At 49.6% G+C, this 19876-nt stretch overlaps 1 protein-coding gene across 3 annotated transcripts in view; it reads right to left on the bottom strand.

Moving 5' to 3' along the window:
• The window catches only part of LOC144168696 (uncharacterized), a 175076-nt gene continuing 155200 nt past the window's right edge, over positions 1-19876 (bottom strand). For 2 of the 3 annotated variants that reach the window (XM_077697634.1, XM_077697636.1), the window contains 2 exons: positions 14782-14829; positions 7414-7769 (listed from right to left, as the gene is read on the bottom strand). In XM_077697634.1, coding sequence (XP_077553760.1) covers positions 7539-7769; positions 14782-14829 — 279 coding nt within the window. In that variant the 3' untranslated portion in view covers positions 7414-7538. Of the gene's footprint in view, positions 473-7413; positions 7770-14781; positions 14830-19876 lie in introns of those variants that run through there. The other variant, XM_077697635.1, reaches the window with a different exon arrangement.

The following is a 19876-nucleotide window of genomic DNA, read 5'->3' as shown; positions in this document are numbered from 1 at the left end:
ATTGGCGGCCATGATGTGCAGGTCGAGAATGTTAAAAGGAAGGCTGCCAGAGAAGCATTTCACCAGGGGCATGCAGGCGATTTCTCCTGCAAACTCATCAGTGAAGCACAATTTTCCATTTGGCCTCTGAGGAACGTCGTAAACGGTGAGTGAAATTTGGGCCTTCCTGCAAGCCTACTGTGTGGTCCCTTGTTACACTGTGCCCAAGGACACAGCATGCTCGCTAAACATGGCATCCATGCGTCAACTGGCTCCAGTCGGCCCGTGCGTGGCAGGCAGCCTCCCCGAGAGGACTTCCTCAGCCCTGTCTTCCTGGCCCCTGCAGCGAGCGGCTAGGACTAGGTGGGCTGGGCGGCAGCGTCTCTTCGATGGCTCGCTCCAGGCGCCGGGACTCGGAACGCAGCCGGTCGGGTCGCTCAGCGACCGCCTGCAGGGACCGTTCCAGCTCCGCACTCAGGCCGTCACCCCGGCCCTGCAACGGCCATGGTCAGTCACCCTACACGGCCACTACCTGCTTCCCGCGATAGAGCACAAGTCAGGACTGGCAGAGCACGCCCCACAGAGCCTGGCACCCATCAAGGGCTTCACTCAACGCGTCCGGGCGTCCTTTCCTGCACGAAATGAGATGCCCCGTGTGCACAACAGTGCAGCTGCTAGGCGTGCACTCCCCACTGACCGTGGTGAATGCTGTCTTTCTTTCATTTCTTAATACCCAGGCAAGTTTGACTGCAAATGTTGGCATTCAAGCAACTGGGCCAGGAAATGTGACTTTTGTGCAAAATCTGTCAAGAGGAGTCCACTTCTGTTCCTCGACCACGAAATGGGGCATGAGGGGTGTCACGGGTGAAGGGGCCATCCCCAAACGAAGGGCAAACGAAGAGGAGGATTGTGGCCCCCAAAAAGGGGACCAATCGTGAAACACCGCAAAGAACCCACGCGAGGCAGTGGCGAATGGAACATCGACCCACAGGGCTGAGCAAAGGAGCCGATCAAGGAATGCCGCGACCTCCGGGAGGATGAATTGAAGCCTGGGACACGCAGGCCAAGGAGGAGGACAGCCACGGAGGCCCGGGCTGGAGTGGGCTAACCTGTGCATCGGTGGCCCCAGCGGTTACGGCCACACTCCCAGGTGGCGAGGGATCCTCCCAAGTACTCCCTAGGTTCTGCCGCCACGGTCCCCAGGACAGGGAATGCCTGGCTACCACAGGAGTAACGTTGGGACACGCGGTGCTGACGCTGTCCTCCCAATGGCGACACTGGCTGCAGCTACTGGTGCATCAGTGCTGGCGTCCACTAGGGGCACAGTCGTACAACAGTTGTTAGAGGTTTCCCACATAAGACATTGTAAAGAGGTTGGTAGTAGCGGACAATTAGGGGCTTTTGGATTTGACTATGCAGAAACTTCATTGTGGTGACTTTTGGTTCGGGTTGAGTGTGTGTGTCCTTGTGGTGTTCAGCGTGCTTTGGTTTTGTGCAGTGTGGCGTGCTTTAGGGTTTGGTGACTTGGAATAAATGCGCGGTTTGTCCAACCAACCAATGAGCTGCCCTCGTCCATCCTGTTGGCCAGTAGAGACACCACGTGACAAAACAATTGGCGAGCCCACCAGGATTGAATTATCCTCATCCCAGTACTATTTAATGCGTCTCGCCACCTTGGAGGATTCAATTGGGAACATGTTGACATTGGTTCAGACACTAGGTGCAGGTGTTCCCAGTAAACACAAGGAACAGGCATTCCAATTAATTGAAGAAGGAAGCCGCAAAGAGCATGAGAGACTGGATGCCGGCATAAAAGTGTTGCGAAAGAAGCTTGAACTCGTGGAACCGAAGGCTCCAGTTTTGGCAATTCAGAAAAGCCTCTGAAAAGGGTGGTGCGAGCTCCGGAGGTGCAACTAAAACGGACACTTGAGCGTCAGAGATTGCGACAGGAGGCAGCAGTGTAGAGCCACGCAACGAGGTCCCTCGATGAAGAGCCAGGACTTGAGGAGTGTGGCTGGGGTGCAGGGGCCAGTGGTCCCAGGCAAGAAGGAATTGGGGGCTTCGAACTGGCAAGCAGAGGCACACTGCTGCAAGGGCCAGCCTGAACCAGAAGAGCGCAGGGAGGCGGCACAGTTGCTCAGCCATTGTTTGGGAGCAAAATCCCCGAGGCTGGAAAAGTCGCCCAGTTCAGCTACGGAGTGGGGCCAAGAGCACATGACGGGCCAAGAGGAGAGGGGTAACCAAAGCTCTCGCAGTGAGCATGGCCAGCTCACGGCACAGAGGACGTGATGCGCCAAGGGGCTTGAGGTCAAAGAGAAGGTCAAATCGCAAGGCTCCTCAGGCCAGTGGCACGTGAGCAGTGCGAGGTGCCAGACGGAAGAGGTGGACAACAATCCCGACTGAAAACACGGAGACCACCGGGACTCGCAAAGATAAACAACAAGTCGTGTACTCGGGTAGAGCAAGGGGACTGCATGCATATGACTATATATGTGAGTGTTTAATATGTATAAATGAGCTAGCTGTGAAGTTCAGATTGAGAAAGAGTGTTGTCGAATATCAGATTATTATTGATTTCAATGATGCATAGCGAGTGTGCTGTGGAGCAGAGTGTTGCGAGGGAGTGTGATCAGCTGCTATTGCAAATAGTGAACGTCGCCAGTGAAGTCCACTTCAGTGGACAGTGGTGGGGAGCCAGCCCAGAGAAAGGGATGGAGCGAGCCTGTGGCCACAGGCGTGCAGGGTTCACAGGCACCTTTTCCAGGGCTGCTCGCAAACGAGGAATTTTTGAAGTACATATGCTACAATGGACCTAATAACATTGTGGAAGCTGCGTCTATGTGCAACGTAGTGCCGTATCAACCCAGGAGGGTGGACAACAGAGGGGCGGCCTGTGTAACAGGAAGAGGTCGACGAGGAGCCAGGCAGCAGCCAGAGGAGGAGGAAGAAGAGGAGGGGAAAAGACGAGAACCGGACTGTTGTTTGTCTACTTAGTGAACTCGACCCATAAAGGGGAACAATGTTCCCCTTTGCGGAAAAACCTAGAGCGCCATGGGTTCTAAGGACCAAGGTCCATGGGTTCCAACATTTTGCGGAAAAAGCTAGAGTGCCATGGGTTCCAAGGTCCGACAATTTCATTCTCCAGAAAATATCTAACAAGTGGATGGGTCCTTTCTTTAGCTACGCAAAAGCAATCCTGGACGCTGATGAGACGGCGCTATTAATCAGCTGCAACACTGTTGCAGAAGCTAATGAGGATCTCACAAAAATGATAAGGTGCGCTATTAATCAGCTGCAACTCTGTTGCAGAAGCTAATGAGGATCTCACAAAAATGATAAGGTGGTTCAACGCCAACAAATTACGGTAGTGCTGAATATTAAAAAATGCAAAATTCTTGATTTTTCCTTCACGTCAAAAGCAATTATCCAATGCGTGTAAGCTACAAGCGGTTGGCAAAGCACTTAAATACTGAAGTTTAACATCAATGCACTGGGCACAACACAGAAAAGCAGTTTGAAAAAAGCTGTCTTTCAAACACTTCACCCTGATTCAAGCATGGAAGCACTGCGTATTATTTAATCTAGTATTTTTCACTCGCATTTAACTTACTGCATGGAGTCATGAGGCCACACTTATACATCATGCTGCACACCTATTAATTTATTACAAAAAATTGCTGTGCACATAATAGCATCAGTGCTGAGAACTGCACCATCTTCGCCAATTTGTAAGGAACTGAACATGATGCAGTTCAACCAAGCTCGAGATTACAAATCAACAATACTGGCCAAGGGGGCAACATGGACTAACACTCAGTATCTGTTTTGTTCGCACCCTGGTATTTTGTTTCGCACTGTTCTACCCATGAATCTTGTGGTCACTCAAATCGCACCTCCGTACACGGTTTTGTTTTTGCAGAATTCTCGACTTGGATGAAAAAAACAAAAAGCCAAATTCTTGTGTGGATTCAGAACTAGCCTTGTGGCTATGAATGCAGATGCTACTGACACCATTTCTAAATATGAAAATAAACCTCTCTTCTTAATCCTTTCTCTTCACGAGGAAGTGTATTGGGTGTGTCAATTGCTTAAAGGCACATTCCCACTCGTGACGTTGCGCGATGTTGCAAAGCGATGAGCCGGCCGCTGCTTTTAATCGTCGCCTTGCGATAGCGAAGCCGATTGTTTTTGGACCAAAATCCCTCGTGCTACAACATCGCAAAACCGGGTAGCCAATTGTGGCTGCGGAGTCAGCTGACGTAGCTGGAAACGGAACGTTTTTTGACATCCGGCACTCTATACGGCAGCGAGGCCCAACGGCCCGCTGGGCTGGCAGGCAACGTGCCGTGCACTTCAGTTCTTTGGTCAGTGGCTTCAGCGTGCACAAGTACGAAGAATCGACCACCAGTGTGGGGCTCATCAGTGTAGAGGAACGTGTTTGAATTGCGAAAGCAAGCAATCTTCGTACAGAGCTAGATGGATGGCGGGACAGCAGGCTGACTTGCAGCCTTTTTGTACCTCTATCGGCGAGAATTAAACGTTGTGGAGTTAGACGTTGTGGAGTTAGACGTTGTGGAGTTAGTCTCATCGTGGAGTTAGTCTCATTCGCATACTTAATATCCTGGTCTGGTGATTTTTGAAATAGGTATAGGTTCCGGATACTGAATGTTATGACTTGATCTGTGTTTGCTAAATAAATACTGACTGTGTCTTTACTTGCAACAGCCTAGTTTTCAATGTTGATGCACATTTTCTACCTATGTTTCCTCCTGAGGGTGTTTTTAACCAATAAAATCTTGGGAGTCTGTGTACAATATACATAAAAGCTTGTACGAAAGAGAACTTACTTTTCGACCTCCAATTCCTTCAAACGAACCGTTTCTAGTATGTTTCCTGCTGCGTGTTAATCTAAACTAATACATTGCTTGAACACTTGGAACCTAAGCGAAAACGGCACGGATGTTGTTTTGGTGACGAACTCACGGCAAGTCACTTGACTCGCTATCCTCCAGCGCTTCATGATGCGAGCGTCGCACGCAGCTGACATACAAGTAAGAGTTCAAGACGTTAGTTTCCAGGGCCAGTACACGTTTTGCAGCAAGCAGTGAGGAGAGTGTGCCAACTAGCCTTTATTGTAGGACCCGCTACAACCGCATTACCGTGAAACAGCTGCGGCGTCTGCTACGCGCGTGGCTCGCGGGGGCATCTCGGAGCCAACAGCAGTGCCACCGCATCGGGATGAATTCTCGTTGCCTCCCCGTCGCGCCGATGCTGACACCTCCCCTTCTAGCCACCATAGCACCGTTGCGGACACGGAGGAAAGAAAAGGTTAGGAGAGGCCCGGACGTCACGTTTGTGAAGCCACAGCCGCCGCACTTGTTCCCACTATCCTCTGCTGTTTCCAGTTTGATTTGACTAACATGGCGTCGCCCTGCCCTCCCGCTTCGCAGCGAAAACAGCTTCGTCGCGAATTCCTCGGTGCGATGTCATGTTCTAAGCTGTTGATTTCGCCTTCAATTTGCCCATTCTAACCCTCACCCAAAGTTTCAATCGAAAAACGGCCTTCGTTTTTGAGATAGAAGGACGATTTTTCAGCTCTTAAGCCTGGCAAAGTAGCGTTCGTCGTCATCATAGCAACAGGCTCGCGGAATCACGAGTGGCTACTGCAGTGTCTGTTCGTAGATGGCGCTAGGAATCCAGGCACCCTAGAGTTCCTGTATATAGCTCCCCTAGGGGAGCAGAGTTGCGCGTTCATCCGCCATCTTGCGTTCCATGTCATGCGGGAAAGCCACTCGTCTCTCATGTGCGAGCTGCCGCCGGGCTGCTCGTCGTCGTAGCGACGTAGCGAGGAAGCCACAGTCAAAGTGCCGTAAAAAATTGTGCGCGGCATTTTGCCAGGTTTAGCCGCCGCAGCCGTAAGAAACTAGGCAACACTATCTATGGGCTCAAGAAAAACGACGTCACTTCCTCCACACTTTTTGCAATGCTCATATGCTAGGGGCCTCTCCTGAGTATTCTTTCCTCCATGGTTGCGGAGATAGAGCGCTCCGAAAATTGCCATTTTTTCGCCCTTTTGCGCTGGTAGTTTGTCACCACGCCTGACAAAAGTATTTTTTTATGCCACTTTGCAATGCTTTTCAGTGGAAAAACTTTGCAGACGCATAGAGGTTTTCATGTTTTCAGACGCATGTGGGTTTCAAAAAAACGATGTTTTGGTCCTTTTTCCCAAGTTGAAAGCCACGTCCCCCCTCAAGAACACATCAATATTGTTCCCACTCTACCGACGTTTTTTAACCTTTTACACACATTGTTCACAAAGTAGGAGTTTTAGCGGCTCATACCAAGTGTTTTCAAGGCTTGTTTGTGCCAAGCGCATCTGAATGATGTACGGTATCAGGTTCCGATTTGTTTAAAAATACCTTCACCAACCCTTTTTGTAGGTCGCCCTTGCTTCATGCCTTGCGTCAGGCGATGTTGCTTGATTGCATTTCCCTGTTGCTGTTATCTTTCTTTTACTCGAATGCATCAGGTACCCACTCCCCTGTTTGTGCCCACAGGGTAAGCGAACAAATACACAAATAAAGCTGCACTTTTGTTACAAATAAATAGGTATACACTTGGAGTATGCTACTGCACATCATCCTTTTGTTCTCAAGCACTTGCGGATAACTGCTGCGACAATGTCTACATCTGGCATCAGTATACTGTGGGTTCTACACGAGTGCTTTACAGCATTTGTCACATAGGCATGCACGAACAGCTTCTCAAGTGGCCCAGTTTTCTCGTACAGTTTTGTTCAGTAGATACTCAGTTCAAACCAGAAATTTTCTGGACCACTTTGTACACGAGGAAGGGGGATACCAGGGGCAAAGTGTCATCATTGAAAGAGAGGACGGAGTTTGCACTAACAAAATTGCAATAGGAAATGGCTCAAAAACAATCAGTCACACACGCCCATGGGATACCAGTGACAGCTGTTCGGTACTGCCTCCTAGAATGCAACAAAGAACCATGGCTGTAAAGATGTTCAGCTGAAAGAACACAGTTGGTACGGTGCTCCCTTTTCATACAGTGCAAAAGATGGCAAACACATCGTCACTAATGACAGCGTAGCAGAACACCATCATTGCGTCAATTAACACAAAGGCCGCTGCCCCCACAGTGCAAAAGGGCACCAAAGGTCACACGAATCCAGTGCCGACAGTGTAACTAGCGCAGTCTGCCACCACCAGCTGTTGCACATGTGCTGACTAGGGTATGCATGCAAACACTTGGTGGCAATGATGCGCTTGACAAAGCAAAGCTGTGGCAACGCAGCACGACTAGAGCAGTACATTCTCTCCCCCACGAAAACTGTTTTAAAGGGTACACTTTGCACCACATGGAGTTTCTACAGCGGGATCTAATGCACAAAGGGAAACCGCACAGGGCTCGTTCCCCCAGGAGTCCCAGGGCTGTCCCCCGCCATGGCAGCAGCTGATAGCAGCCCCACCCTGGTGGCAGTCCCCACACCGGCACTCTGGCTCGACGCGTCCGCGGTGCCTCCTCTGGCTCCCTGGTCAGCCGCAGCAGCCGCAGGCCTCGCCGTAGGGCAGGGGCGCCTCGGGAGCGGGCCCCACCAGTGCCTGGGCCAGCGCTGCCGCCAGCAGGAGCAGCAGCAGCGCCGTCTCCAGCGTGCACAGGCCCAGCACTGCCCGGCCGCCGACCCCACGCCACCACCCACTCGACCGCAGTGCGGGGAAATCCTCACCCGGGCAGCCGCTGGCCACCGATCGTGCATTCTGAACAACCTGCACGTGTACGTGCATGCCCTAACATCTGCACTTCTCCCAGACCGGCTTCGCAAGAGCCCCAGCCACCATTTTCTAGTCACAATGCCGCATCATGCATGCAATGCAATTTTTTTTCTTTCAAATATCTGTTTTTCGACATCTGTGCAAACATCTTAAGTTGGTGCCTTTATGTTTCTCTCATATTATATCCAAACGACATCTTTTGAATCCATCCATTAATTGCGATACACATGTTTCAAATCGCCCATCGGTGCTACTTTGTACATGGACATCTCTCTTACTTTAAAGGAGAAAAAACACAGCTTAGTTATTATGCTAGAATGGTTTCTAATCAAATACTGCAGTTAAAACTTTATTTTTACTGGCTGCAGACACCTGTATTTCTGTCACGTATCGTTGAAAGGGTTATGAAGACAAAATACAGGTTTCTGTTATTCAAAAGATTTGGCGTTTTACAGTGCCCTTAGCACTTGTCTGGCACCAAACGATGCTGTATTCACTGAGAAATTAAACAATATAAGCCAAGATTTCAATTCTCCCGTTTCTTCGTATGTATTGTGACATCAGCAATGGCCGGTATACCTAAAATGAAAGCTGGTATGTTGACTGAGGCTGCCGCTATCTTTTGTTACCTCGGTTACTGTACGCCTTTCTGGATAGCACAGCGATACCGCTCAGGACCGCTGTCTGCACTTGCTTTCCTTGTGACCAAATTTCTACCCAGCCCATTTCTGTTATGGTTGATTATACAGACAAACCCCGCAATAACAAAACCGCCAGGGAAAAACTCACTTTTGCAGGAATTTCACTGCCACGAGATGAAACAAATGACAGAAAAATTACCCGCAAACCAAAAATTTATTTCTGCAGGTCGGTTATGCAACTTCACAGCTAAGCTCTCAAACTACAAGCAATGGTTCACTGCTGCTCATCATGCCGCGTGTGTGCCTAAGAACAACCTAATCGTGTCAAGTGCATCCAAAACATCCCGCGGGTTCACTTCTCGGCACACTTTTCTCCTTGGTGCTTGGCACCAAGCATCTTCCTCTGTCGGAAAACTGTGCCACAGCGTGGCATCTCGTTGTTCCAATGCAAAACCAAGTGAGCACCACTTTGTTGACGTCTGGAAAGGCGCAGCTGTCATTGTTTTGTTTTGCACACATGCGCCACTAAAGAGTGGCGTCCTTGCTCTTCAAAATGGTGGGGCGAACTGCAGGTGGTCCCAAACTCCCTTCTTCCACTTGGGCCACTGGCTTGGGCAATGATGGCTGCCCTATGTTGTAGTGATAACAACTTCCGCTTTTGGGCTGGAAGAGGCAGGCACATTACGAGAGCAAATGTGCCAATCACCACGCACACAACGAACGCACGCGTGCTGTTCAGCAGTAGCCGGCTAGCATAGCCCAAGCCAAAGCTCCTGGGGGTGTCGCTGCAAGGCTGCCTCCACGGCTGCCTGCTGCACGGTCTTTTTTGCGGACAAATATGGTGGCGGCCATGCAAGCACGGTGTGGCAGTTCACACACTTCGAGTCCGACAAAAAAAAATGCCCTTGAGCACATTTTGGACACTGTTAGCTTCAAATGGGCAGATAAAATACTGACCGGACTTGCAGTGAATTTTGTTAATACGGGATCACTTTTCAAAAACATTTCGTTGCCACAAAATATGAACTATATGTGCTTCTACGGACGTTTATTGGGGATCTGAAAATATTTCGTCGCCGCGGGAATTGTCCACTCATGGGAATTTGTTATTGCGAGATTTGACTGTAATCGTTTTGTGAAACATTGCATATGACTCGACAAACGGGGTGGCTTATGCCAGTTTGCAGGTGTCGTGCCAGAGAAGCCCAACACGCCCAACGGCTGTGTCCCCCGGCAAAGTGCTCCACTAAAGGCTTCTACATTTACATGTTGGTGCGTAACTTGCATTGTTATGAACTTGAATAGTATGCACTACCTGGAAGGGCGAATAGCCTGTTCTAACCACTGTCTAAATTGTGTTGCATTTTGTTGGCCTCAGCCAATCGTGTCATAAGTTCAGCTTGGGAAAGTAGAGTCGCATGTCTATTCTCTGATTTCCTCGTTACAGTTGAACAACATTGTAAGAACCGCCTACCAGGGAGAACTTCCTGTCTCCTATATGAGAGGCCCCTTATAAGCAGGGAACCATGTTTTCACTTACTAATCAGACCCTAGTTCAATGCGGGCACTGCATGACTAAAATGAGCACAAAAGAACGCAACAGCCTGTTGCAAAAGATTCGTTTTAATTCATGTTTTGCCCCCAGAATTCATGAAATAGTCCTGAATATTTATTTGCTTTATGGCTGCATTTGCACTGTTTTTTATGACAGCTTTCTCTTCTTTCACTGTCTGCAGAGGAAGAGGCATCGTAGATATCAAGTTCACAAGCCTGGTGAATAGCCACAGGCTATTCATCACACTTGCAGGACTCAGCATCTGCGATGCCCCTTGATTGGGAGCTACGTGATCGGGAGCGCCCACCGTGCACTCGTGGCATTCTTGGCTCGCACAGAATCCCGCATGCTTGGCAACGAGCTTTGACCAGTTCTGTACACTGCACTTCCATTGCCAGGGCTTCTCGTTGTTGTTTCATAGCTGAATGAACCACTGTGTGCTGGCCAAGTTATAATAAACAGTGACTGCGCGCATCTGTTGTCCCCTTTGTTTCCACAGCAGATGCAACAGCAGTTAGTGACTGGTGACACCACATGCAAAGTTGAAGTGTCTGTTACAAGCGAGACTGTTGACCAAACTTGCCCGTTACAACCAACTATCTTGTGCATCCACTGTCTGTTATAAGTGGGAAAGATAGGGCAGCCAACCAAGTGGGTGAACAGCGTCTCTTATTGTCTCTTCCATCCATGCCTCTTATAACAAGGTTCAGCCGTATATCATGTATTTCAGCAAAGTTTACTTTAAAAATGGCGTCAGTGTTGTTCTAATGTGGCAATCTTTCGAATCACCCAAACTTGTCTTTTGTCCCTGTAAAACAGCACACACTGCCAGAATACAAACAATATTTCTGAAACACCGTGCCCAGTGGATGCCCTTTTTCGTCTACTGTTCTTGAACAATCCCTGCGAACTCATTCCCTTCTTGAAGAATGGCTGCTAATCCTGTCCTCAAAACCAGTACCAACAACCTGTCCATGGCACATGTTCAGCCCTCACCTTGAAATTGCCTCCAGGCAGTGCGTGAGCGAGTGCTAGTGTTCCCACAAAACTTCCCCTTTTCTATGGCGAGCCGGCCCCACAAGAAAGCGCAAAGCGGGGATGGTTAGCACCACAACACAGAGGCACGCAGAGGGGGGTTTAAAAATGAGCTCAGTTTTTCATGCCTGTGCACCAGGTTTCGTTTTTTAGAACATGAGCATACCAGAAAGTGCTGTCTATTATTATTATTTTTTTGAATGAGGAATGTGTTAGCCCCAGCTGGTTAGGACATAGTATACATCCTCCCACCAATACTGAACGTTCGTGGTTGAGGCCACGAAAGTTGACCCCATAGTTGACCCCATAGTTGACCTCATACATAAAGTTGACCCCATACATAAACATATAATATCAAATAAAAATAAAAGCTGCAGGAAACCTTCCGTAATTTGTCTGATGCCATAAAAAGATTCGGCAAACCCTTCTCAACGAGCCTTTTATTTTCCTACATGGTAGAGTTACTGAAGAATGCTGCAGAAATGGCAAACTTCAGTTTTCCCACTGGAAATCACAAAATATTCACTTTGATTCAAAAATGTTCGTTTCAATTCACAACTATCTGAACAAAATCAATATATTCGCTAAATTGCATTGACTTCGAAACCAAGAATAGCCATATTTGCACACCTCTAAAGGATATTCTTACTTGAAAATATGTGGCTTGCAGTCCTAAATTCGATAATCGCGCACCTCTACTTTGCAGAAAAATGGCACCCAGTGCTTAGAGTGATCGCATCAAAGGGACATGTCAGACGGAATGTCTTTGCCAAAATCGTCTGCTCACAAAGCACAAAAGCTGATGGTGCAAGCTTGAGAAAATTCGTGCGGGGTGCTCTTCAGCAATTTGGGAAAATCAGATGGAGCTGCACCCAAGACAGAGAATTCATCAGTGCTTTGTCGGTTTTTCTGCCCCTGGTGAGGAGTACTGGGTACCAAGCAAGTGCCCAGCGCTTGGAAAGTGCCTTCACGACGCCTCAGGGAAGTGCACCACACATGCGAGGGCTGCCTGAGAATGTGGCCAGTGGATCAGTGCCGGTTTGAAAGCGATGCTGTTGTGAGGACGACAGGTGCAAGGAAGTGGGAGCCACCCGCGCATTTCACTGATTTTGTATATCATGAAGCCTGGCATGGCTGATTTGTGCACAAGGAGAAGAAATTTCTAAATCTGATGCAAATAAAGTGTAATGTAGGGATAAAGCTTCAGAACCATGATGTCAGTACTGCTTGCAGCCTCCGTCAGAACAAGGCAACTTCTTTAGCTGTGACGTCGAATGGGAACGCACCCCACAGGACCGCAGCTTTCCCCTTGCAAGTGCAGCTGAAGATGCGGTGATTCGAGGAAGTGTTTCCTTCTGCAGTATCGGACTTGTGTAGTGCCTTATGACACCTGGGGTTGGACCTCGGAGGTGTGACAGACATCCAGGAAGACTAGGAAGCTTGCTTCAGATGGAAGGACCTCTCTTGCCGAGTTTCTATACGGTGTGGTTTGTATATAGGAGTGCATGGTTGGTATAAGGGGAGTGCTGTGCAATTACGGAAGACGTGCCCCCACTGAGGACAGGCCAGCAACTCTCTCTCAAATGAAAGTCCATTCTTAGCGGCCAGAGTTGCCGCAATTGTTGGACAGTAGCAAACTAAGCGCAACTCCTTCCCTCATAGCAACTGGAACTGGCAGACTTGCATCAGGACAAGGCAGGAGTAAGTGAAGCAGCAGCAGCAGCGCTGTGTAGCGACACCCAAATGTGGTATTCAAGCAGTCCCTCAGCCTGGGTCGAGTCAGCCGTGCTTCCCCAAACTCCCTGGCTGCTGGCTTCTGTTAGAAGGTGTCGCGCTTTGTTGAGCACCCCGGGGGGCTGGCCTGCTGTCCAATCAACCGTGCGTATAAGCTGCCGAGTCAACATTTACTACAATGGAAGAAATGCAACGGCCACGTTTAGTTGGAACCCTGTTCGTTTCCATTCATCCATTCGTTTACACCTTGATCTGAACCAAAGGCCAAGAAGCGCTGTTTCGGCTACTACTGAACTCGACAATAAAAACAACAACAAATAATGAACACAACTGAATGACAGGCCTAGAATCACAAAACAGATTGAAAAGTTGCATGAAGTACAACACACATGCAAAAGAGATAAAGAAACAACTCACCGTTTTTCACTGAGCCATCATAGACAAAGCAAACACACAGCATCTACAGCAAAATACCGACCAAGCCCTACCCCTGCCTTGACGTGGGGACAGTTCAGGGAATTTTGGGGACGGGGCCCCTGTTCAGAACTACCCCAAAATTCAATATGGCGGTGGAAGAATGTTACCCCCCCCTCCCCCCCCTTCCCCCAAAGAAAAAATAAAAACTAATGCGTTGCATTAGTCGCATTGGTGCAGAAAAATGTTACTGGACACTTTTTGTCTGGAGTCTGAGAACAATGCAACTAATGCAATGCATTGCATTGCAATGCATGCAATGCATTGCATCAGACAATGTGTATCAGGGAACAAGCATAGTGATTGATTTGATTATGTTTGCATTCAGAACGTGACGCATTGAAAGGAAGCTGTGGATGAGAAATCGCCTTCCTACCGCATATTTTTGGTTTGCCGTGCACGCTTCCGGGAAGATCATCACAATCTGACGCAGCGGAACTCAGCCCTCCCTCGCATGAGATGCTCTCAGAATCAGAATCCAAGGAATTGGAACAGCCATCACTCCAGTACGCAGTCTGAGGGCCCGCGTGGCCAGCCATCCGAAAGTATCATTGCGCAAGGAGAACTTTCAGTTGCCCACACAACGCACAGAGATGGCACTTTATGAAATCAAGAAGGCAGACAGAGATGGAAAGTGGATACAACAGCCACGTTTCCTGCCTACAGCGGCAAGCGAGGGTGTGGAAAGTGAGATAAAGCCACAACCGAGCCATATTTTGTCGATTGGAGAGGCAACGGTGCTTGCGCCTAACTTGGTGCGCCGTAGCAGACGCTTGAACAGAATAAAAAAAACCTACAAACCTGTGGCACGTGGCAGAACAACCACAGCAATCACATGCATGCTGCACAGTCACTCAGCCCAAGAGAGTAGAGCGCGCAGAGCAACCATGCCCCCAGCAACCAAGGGTGGGCGTGGTCACTCCGTACTCTTTAATATACGGCAAAAATATGAGCTTCCAGAAAGATTCGACAGATGGCGCGACTAGTCCAGGCAGGCTTCAGCGCGCATTTTTGAATGCACAATAGAGAACACACTGGTACATCAGTGACACGAGGGGGGGGAGGGGGGGAACACGAAAACATACCAGTACGTCGGTGACAGTGAAAGGGTTAATGATAGAGTGATCTGATTCAGAGCATGAATCACACGTCGCGCAGTCCTAAAGAAAGGTCTTGGTGACTCCGCCGTGGCAGTTGTCCCCTCCACAGATGTCTGTGACAGCTGAGCCAGCCACGCTGAGGCTGGCACTGCATGCTTTGAAAAGTGCCCAAAACGGCCCCGCGGCCGAGTGAGAATTAAGGCTGTCTTCGAACAGCCTTGCCGTCGAACGTGCACAGCTGATGCCAGAGAAACCAGCAAAGAGCACGCACCATCAGCACTGGAATGACTGAGAATCCCTCGCAGCACGGACACGGAACAGTCGAAGGTGTACGCGCACTGCCTGCAACCCATGCTGAACACAGGCTTCACTGAATAAGCTCAGCTGCTAGGTTGGAGCCCAAACCCTGCCTGTACCCGGTGTCCACTAGAGACCCCGTGTGTCCACCAGGGACCGAAAGCGCTCACCTGCTGGAACGAGTGCTCCCCCTCCTGGTGGCTGTGGCCGAGCTCCACCTGCGTTCGTCCGGGGAGCAGACAGCGTTAGCAGCAGGGCTACACGCGGGCACCGCCAAGCCGCCACCACACATGGACACTGTCTGTGCGCATGGCTGCCACCAGGTGCCAGAGCGACACCGCACTCGTGGGGAGCAATGCGAAGGCGCTGCCCCCAGAAACGAGCAGTGGCAGCAGCCACAACGCAGAGAAACATTAGAGCACCAGACGCATACTCATACCACCCCGCCTGCACTCGCACAAATAGAAATCAACCACACTGAAATGCCCCTTCTCTCTCAAAATACAGTCTAGTCCATTTAAAACAATGCCCAAGTGGCAAGAAAATTCGACAGTTGTTATAAGCAAGTTGTGAGAGAAAAAGACGAAATAGAGCTCAAAACGTTTTATTCGCATGCAAGCAAGGTCGTACTACGCGAGGTTGTACGTCACAGAAAAGAAGCCATAGTCGGTCAGCTTCACTTGCTGCACACAAAGCTGTCAAGAGCATCTATACGTGCTTCACTTAGCTTATTAACAAAAGGTCCTTGGCGGGAACGAAATCCCAAATCCCTCAGGCTCTTGTTCGGAACACTTTTCTTTCCCTTGGAGTGCTCATGCTGCTTACAAGACTCACCTAACGATGCACGAACAAAATATCAATGTGGTTATCAGCGAGCACAACCTAGAGCAGCAGCACCGTGAGCAATGACACGTAGAAAAAGAGCTTGAAGTAGGCTTCAACAGCCTAAGCATGGAGGCCGCTGGCGTAGGCAACGATGGAGACGTCAAAATGGTTAAACCATCCATGACTGCTAACGGTTTTTGAGCAGCTTCTTTCTTTGCTTTTAATATTTGTTAACCATAGATTTCACCGCTTTTCTTTCATTTTAGCCTTTCAAGAGTCAATGCAAGTACTGAATTTTTTTCAATGTAGGGTCTGAGAGGCAAAATAAAACGTGCCTCGACCGGAATTTCGTTGCAGCAAACATGCAGCAATGGAAAGTTGTGGGCAGCAAAGCCAGCTGGGATCGCCAATAAACTACAGCCTTTAATGCGGACATTATTCTATCTGTTTGTGATGAGACACAAAACCATTTTACTTTTGGTCATTTTCCATTGGTTATGGCGCAGCGGCCGATACCAGCAAACAGAACCGTGCAAATGCAACACACGGAAATTTAAGCAGCTAATGCGTAGTCCCTGCGGCATTACGGCTGAGCCAAAGCAAAGTTCCATAGCAACTCATAGCCTTGATGAAACCAAAACCATAAACGTCTTGATGAAACTGAAAACATGATGTTTCAGCCAAGTTTTCGGGCGCTGGGCATCATGGCAGTCGTGGCTCAATTCAGGTGCTGCGTCGTACGACGGCACTGATGAATGAGTTTGGCGCAACAAGAGCGGTTCGGCGCAGGATGGCGCAGGTGAACGAGTTTGGCGCTCAATGGCGCAAACGGCACAGCTGTTCCACCCCTGTGCACGGTATCACACACTGGGTGCGTGTGTACATGAATGCACATGCACGCACACGGGCACCAACAAAAAAGATGCACTTTCAGTGGGTGCAGGTGTGCAATGTGCAAGCTACCAAAGTCGCACGCTGCCGTTGTTAGGGGAAGGGGCGGGCTCCATGGGGCCCTGCGAATGCTTGAGTGAATAAAGAAGAAACTGTTGCCAGCACCAAGAGTCCCTGCTTTTCCCCATCGAAAGAGACCACAGCAGCTGACGTAGTGCCTTGCAGTGTGCCCCTTTCTACAGGTGAAGGGAGTGCCACTTTCTCGCAGCCTGTCACTGTACACTTCCGGTTTGTTTTTACGAGCTTTGGCCTCTGAAGTTCGGAAGCACCCCACTCCCAACGCGCAGTATGTTGCGATTTGAAGGTGGCGGGAACCGTCCTAGTGCACTGATAAATGAGGTTCTTGAATCCTTGGGAAGAAAACTTTTGCACTTTTCTATTTTTATCGTTTTCTTTTTGCAAAAGTGTTGTCAGGGCACGCAGGAAGTGCTCAGCAGCCAAATCGTGATCCTCTTGCGCAATAATTTGTTGCGAGCGCATTGCCCCCCTCCCGCCTGGTTAATGCTGCAGTGCACGTCGTGAAACGCCACAGTTTATGTGAAGCGGACAGCAAAAGCTATTGTTACTCCATGTTTGCATCCTTTAATCATTACAACTACACACACACACATTTGATTCGATATTCAAAGACACTTTCTTGCCTTATTCATATTCAATTCGCATTTGAAAATCTCGATAATCGCACACCCCTAATTTTGGCCGAATGTTTGTCATTGTCGCACACTGGGGAATCAGACCACTATTACAATAATCTACATGACGTTTCCAGCCATTAGCCGCCTAGTAGAAAAATTGTGCAGGCATTGTGTACCAGTGCTTCTGTTGCTTGATTGCCTTTGCAGGCTTTATGTACGTGTGACGTGCTCTTTTGTGTGACATAAAAACGGAAAGGAAACAAGAAAGAGGAATTCCAGCTTGTCTTTAAACAAACAAAGCTGAGAGAGCTATGAAATGTCACTAGGCTTGTGCGAATAGTGATATTTTAGTTCGAAGCGAATTCGAAGCGAATAGTCCTAGTGGTCGAATACTTTCGAAGCGAATTCGAATAGCTGTCAGGTGTCACTGAGACATTCCGGTAAAAACGTTCTACAGTAAAATCTCGATGATACGAATATCGCGGGACCGCGAAAAATATTCGTATCATCCAAAATTCGTATGAACCAACACAGACCAAGAAATTGAGCACTTAAAAAAGTTTTCGTTTAATTCTTTTCTTACTTTCGCATGGAGAAATCCGTGACGTTTTTCTGCTTGTTCTTAAAGGGGCACTGACACAAAAATTTTGCATCTTGTTTTTTTTGTTGCGATAAGTAGCTAGTGACCTACTTATAATCTGTAGAAACCTCATTTGCTTCAGCGTGCGGCGGTTGTTTAATTAGAGGCATTTTCAATGCGGCCCGTCGCAGTTTCGGTTTCAGCGAGTGCCGCGAAACGATGGATTTTGTGGATTTTGTGTGAACAAAGCTGACACGTGACCGTCGGAGGGATATCACAGAGCAGAGCCGCCGTAGCACTGTCGAATCCGCATCAACGGCAGTTTCTGCGAATGCCCCCACGTACTGATCTCGTGAGGCGCTTAATTAAAAAGCGACCGCGGATGTGACGCAGCGCTGCGAGTGCAAATGCTACCGCGGCTAAAGACCGACGCGCGACGCTCGAGACGGTGGGTGGCAAGACGCGCGCTGGGAGCAGCCGGCCGGTCTGCCTACAGGTCCGCCTACAGATGTGTTCGGCTCAGCACTGCGGCGGATATTCGAGTGCCGCTCTCGTAAGCGGTGCAGATGACAATTTTTAATGCAACCCGCCATCGCATCATGAACTCCTTTCTCATGTAAGCCACCATGTTCGGGACTTGGGGACAATTTCGTGCAGCGGTAACAAGCTATCACTCGAGCTACCTGCGCCAGCCTAGGCCACTTCGCGGCCGTGGCCGCCGCCTGCACAGCGACCATGCGGCTAGCTCAGTGAGCTTTTCAGGCCTCCTGCGCGTTTTCGCACCCAATGGTAATAAACAGTAATAGAAACAGAGTGCCTGGAATCACTGTAGAACTTTGGTCGCGGCCAGCTGCCCGATTAGCTGACGAAATCACGGCGCCTCCGCCGCCAACGATCGGGTCGTTCGTTCTCGAGAGCAGAAGCTCCGCCCTCCGGCCCTCCGATTGGAGCGGCGAGCCGGGGAGCCGCCGAAAAACGCCGGTAGTGCGGAAGCGGCAAACACAAACTCGTGACGTGTTTGGATGTTGTTTATTTACAATTGCGCGTGGTCCTCTGCTGGCTGCTGGGTTGCGTTTCGCACACTTCAAAATTGATTTTAAATATGTTCTAGGCTGTATTCGCCGCTGATATTTTGCAGATGATGTATATGTGTTCCCACCAATCTATGTCTGAAGTTATCTCGCCTTCAAAATTTTGTGTCAGTGCCCCTTTAACCTCCATGTCGCCGAGCGGTAATTTCTGGACTTTCGTCTATTCACTCGCGGTGCCCAAGCTGACTACAGGAGCGTTTTTGCACGCGATTCATGCGCGTCGGCCTTGCGCGCGCGATTTTAACGCCCGCCTCGGCGATTCCGCGCTCGCGGTCGCCTGTGCCTCTGTCAGAAAATGACGCGCGTGGCAGTGGGAGGAGCCTGGCGCCAATGGGAAGGCGTGCACCTCAGGGCGGCAGTTTCGAAGCGCTCGAGACAGCTGGCTGGCTCCACAGGAGACGTTTAGGCTTAGCACCTCGGCAGATATTTCATAGGCGCTTTCACTCGCGGCGCGGATGATTTTTTATAGCACCATTTTCGCCCACATTGTTAGCTTGTTTACCGCACAAGAAACTTCGTGTGTGCTTTGAGCGGTATCTTAAGTAGAGGTTAGAACCGGTGGCTCGAGCGCCCCGCACCACTTCGCTACCGAAGGTGCCGCCTGGTTGCCGCGGCCGGCCGGCAGCGTGCGGGTGGTTTCGCGGCGGCGTCAGCGCGCCTGTGGAGTCCGCGGCGCGTTTTCGCGAACAGAAAACAACAGCTCGGCCGTTCCTGGAGAAAGAGCCCGTACTTCACCGTCTCTCGCTCGTTCGTCAGTCGGGCGCCTCGCCGGCTCGTTTGTATCATCCGCCGGGCCGCGCAGGCCCGTTCGCGAGAGCCGAAATTTTTCCCATTGTTGCAGTGGGAACAATTTCATTGTTTGAAACAAGGAAACAGGAGTCTCGACTACCCTGCCGAACATGCGCGAAGGCTGCGACGAAGCGACAACGGCGACAACGCTTTGAATGTGGCTTAGCTTGTCTTGGCTCCACATGTAGTCAAGATGTAGGACTGATGTCGATGGCACTGCGGCTTGCCTAACGAAACCGAAACTTGTACGAAGTTTTGATATTCGTTCATCCCGAATACTTCGAAATATCGGAAATTTTAAATTCGAGTCGAAGCGAATTCGAATACTGTAATATTCGTTCGAATATTCGAAGCGCCCGAATATTCGCACAAGCCTAGAAATGTGTGATCTTTC

This window comes from Haemaphysalis longicornis, unplaced genomic scaffold, assembly GCF_048455015.1.
Source record: "Haemaphysalis longicornis isolate Haplotype H1 unplaced genomic scaffold, Haemaphysalis longicornis Haplotype H1 scaffold_2, whole genome shotgun sequence".
Taxonomy (NCBI): Eukaryota; Metazoa; Arthropoda; class Arachnida; order Ixodida; family Ixodidae; genus Haemaphysalis; species Haemaphysalis longicornis.
Note: the sequence above shows the minus strand (reverse complement) of the source record. Positions and strands in the feature narration are given on the sequence as shown.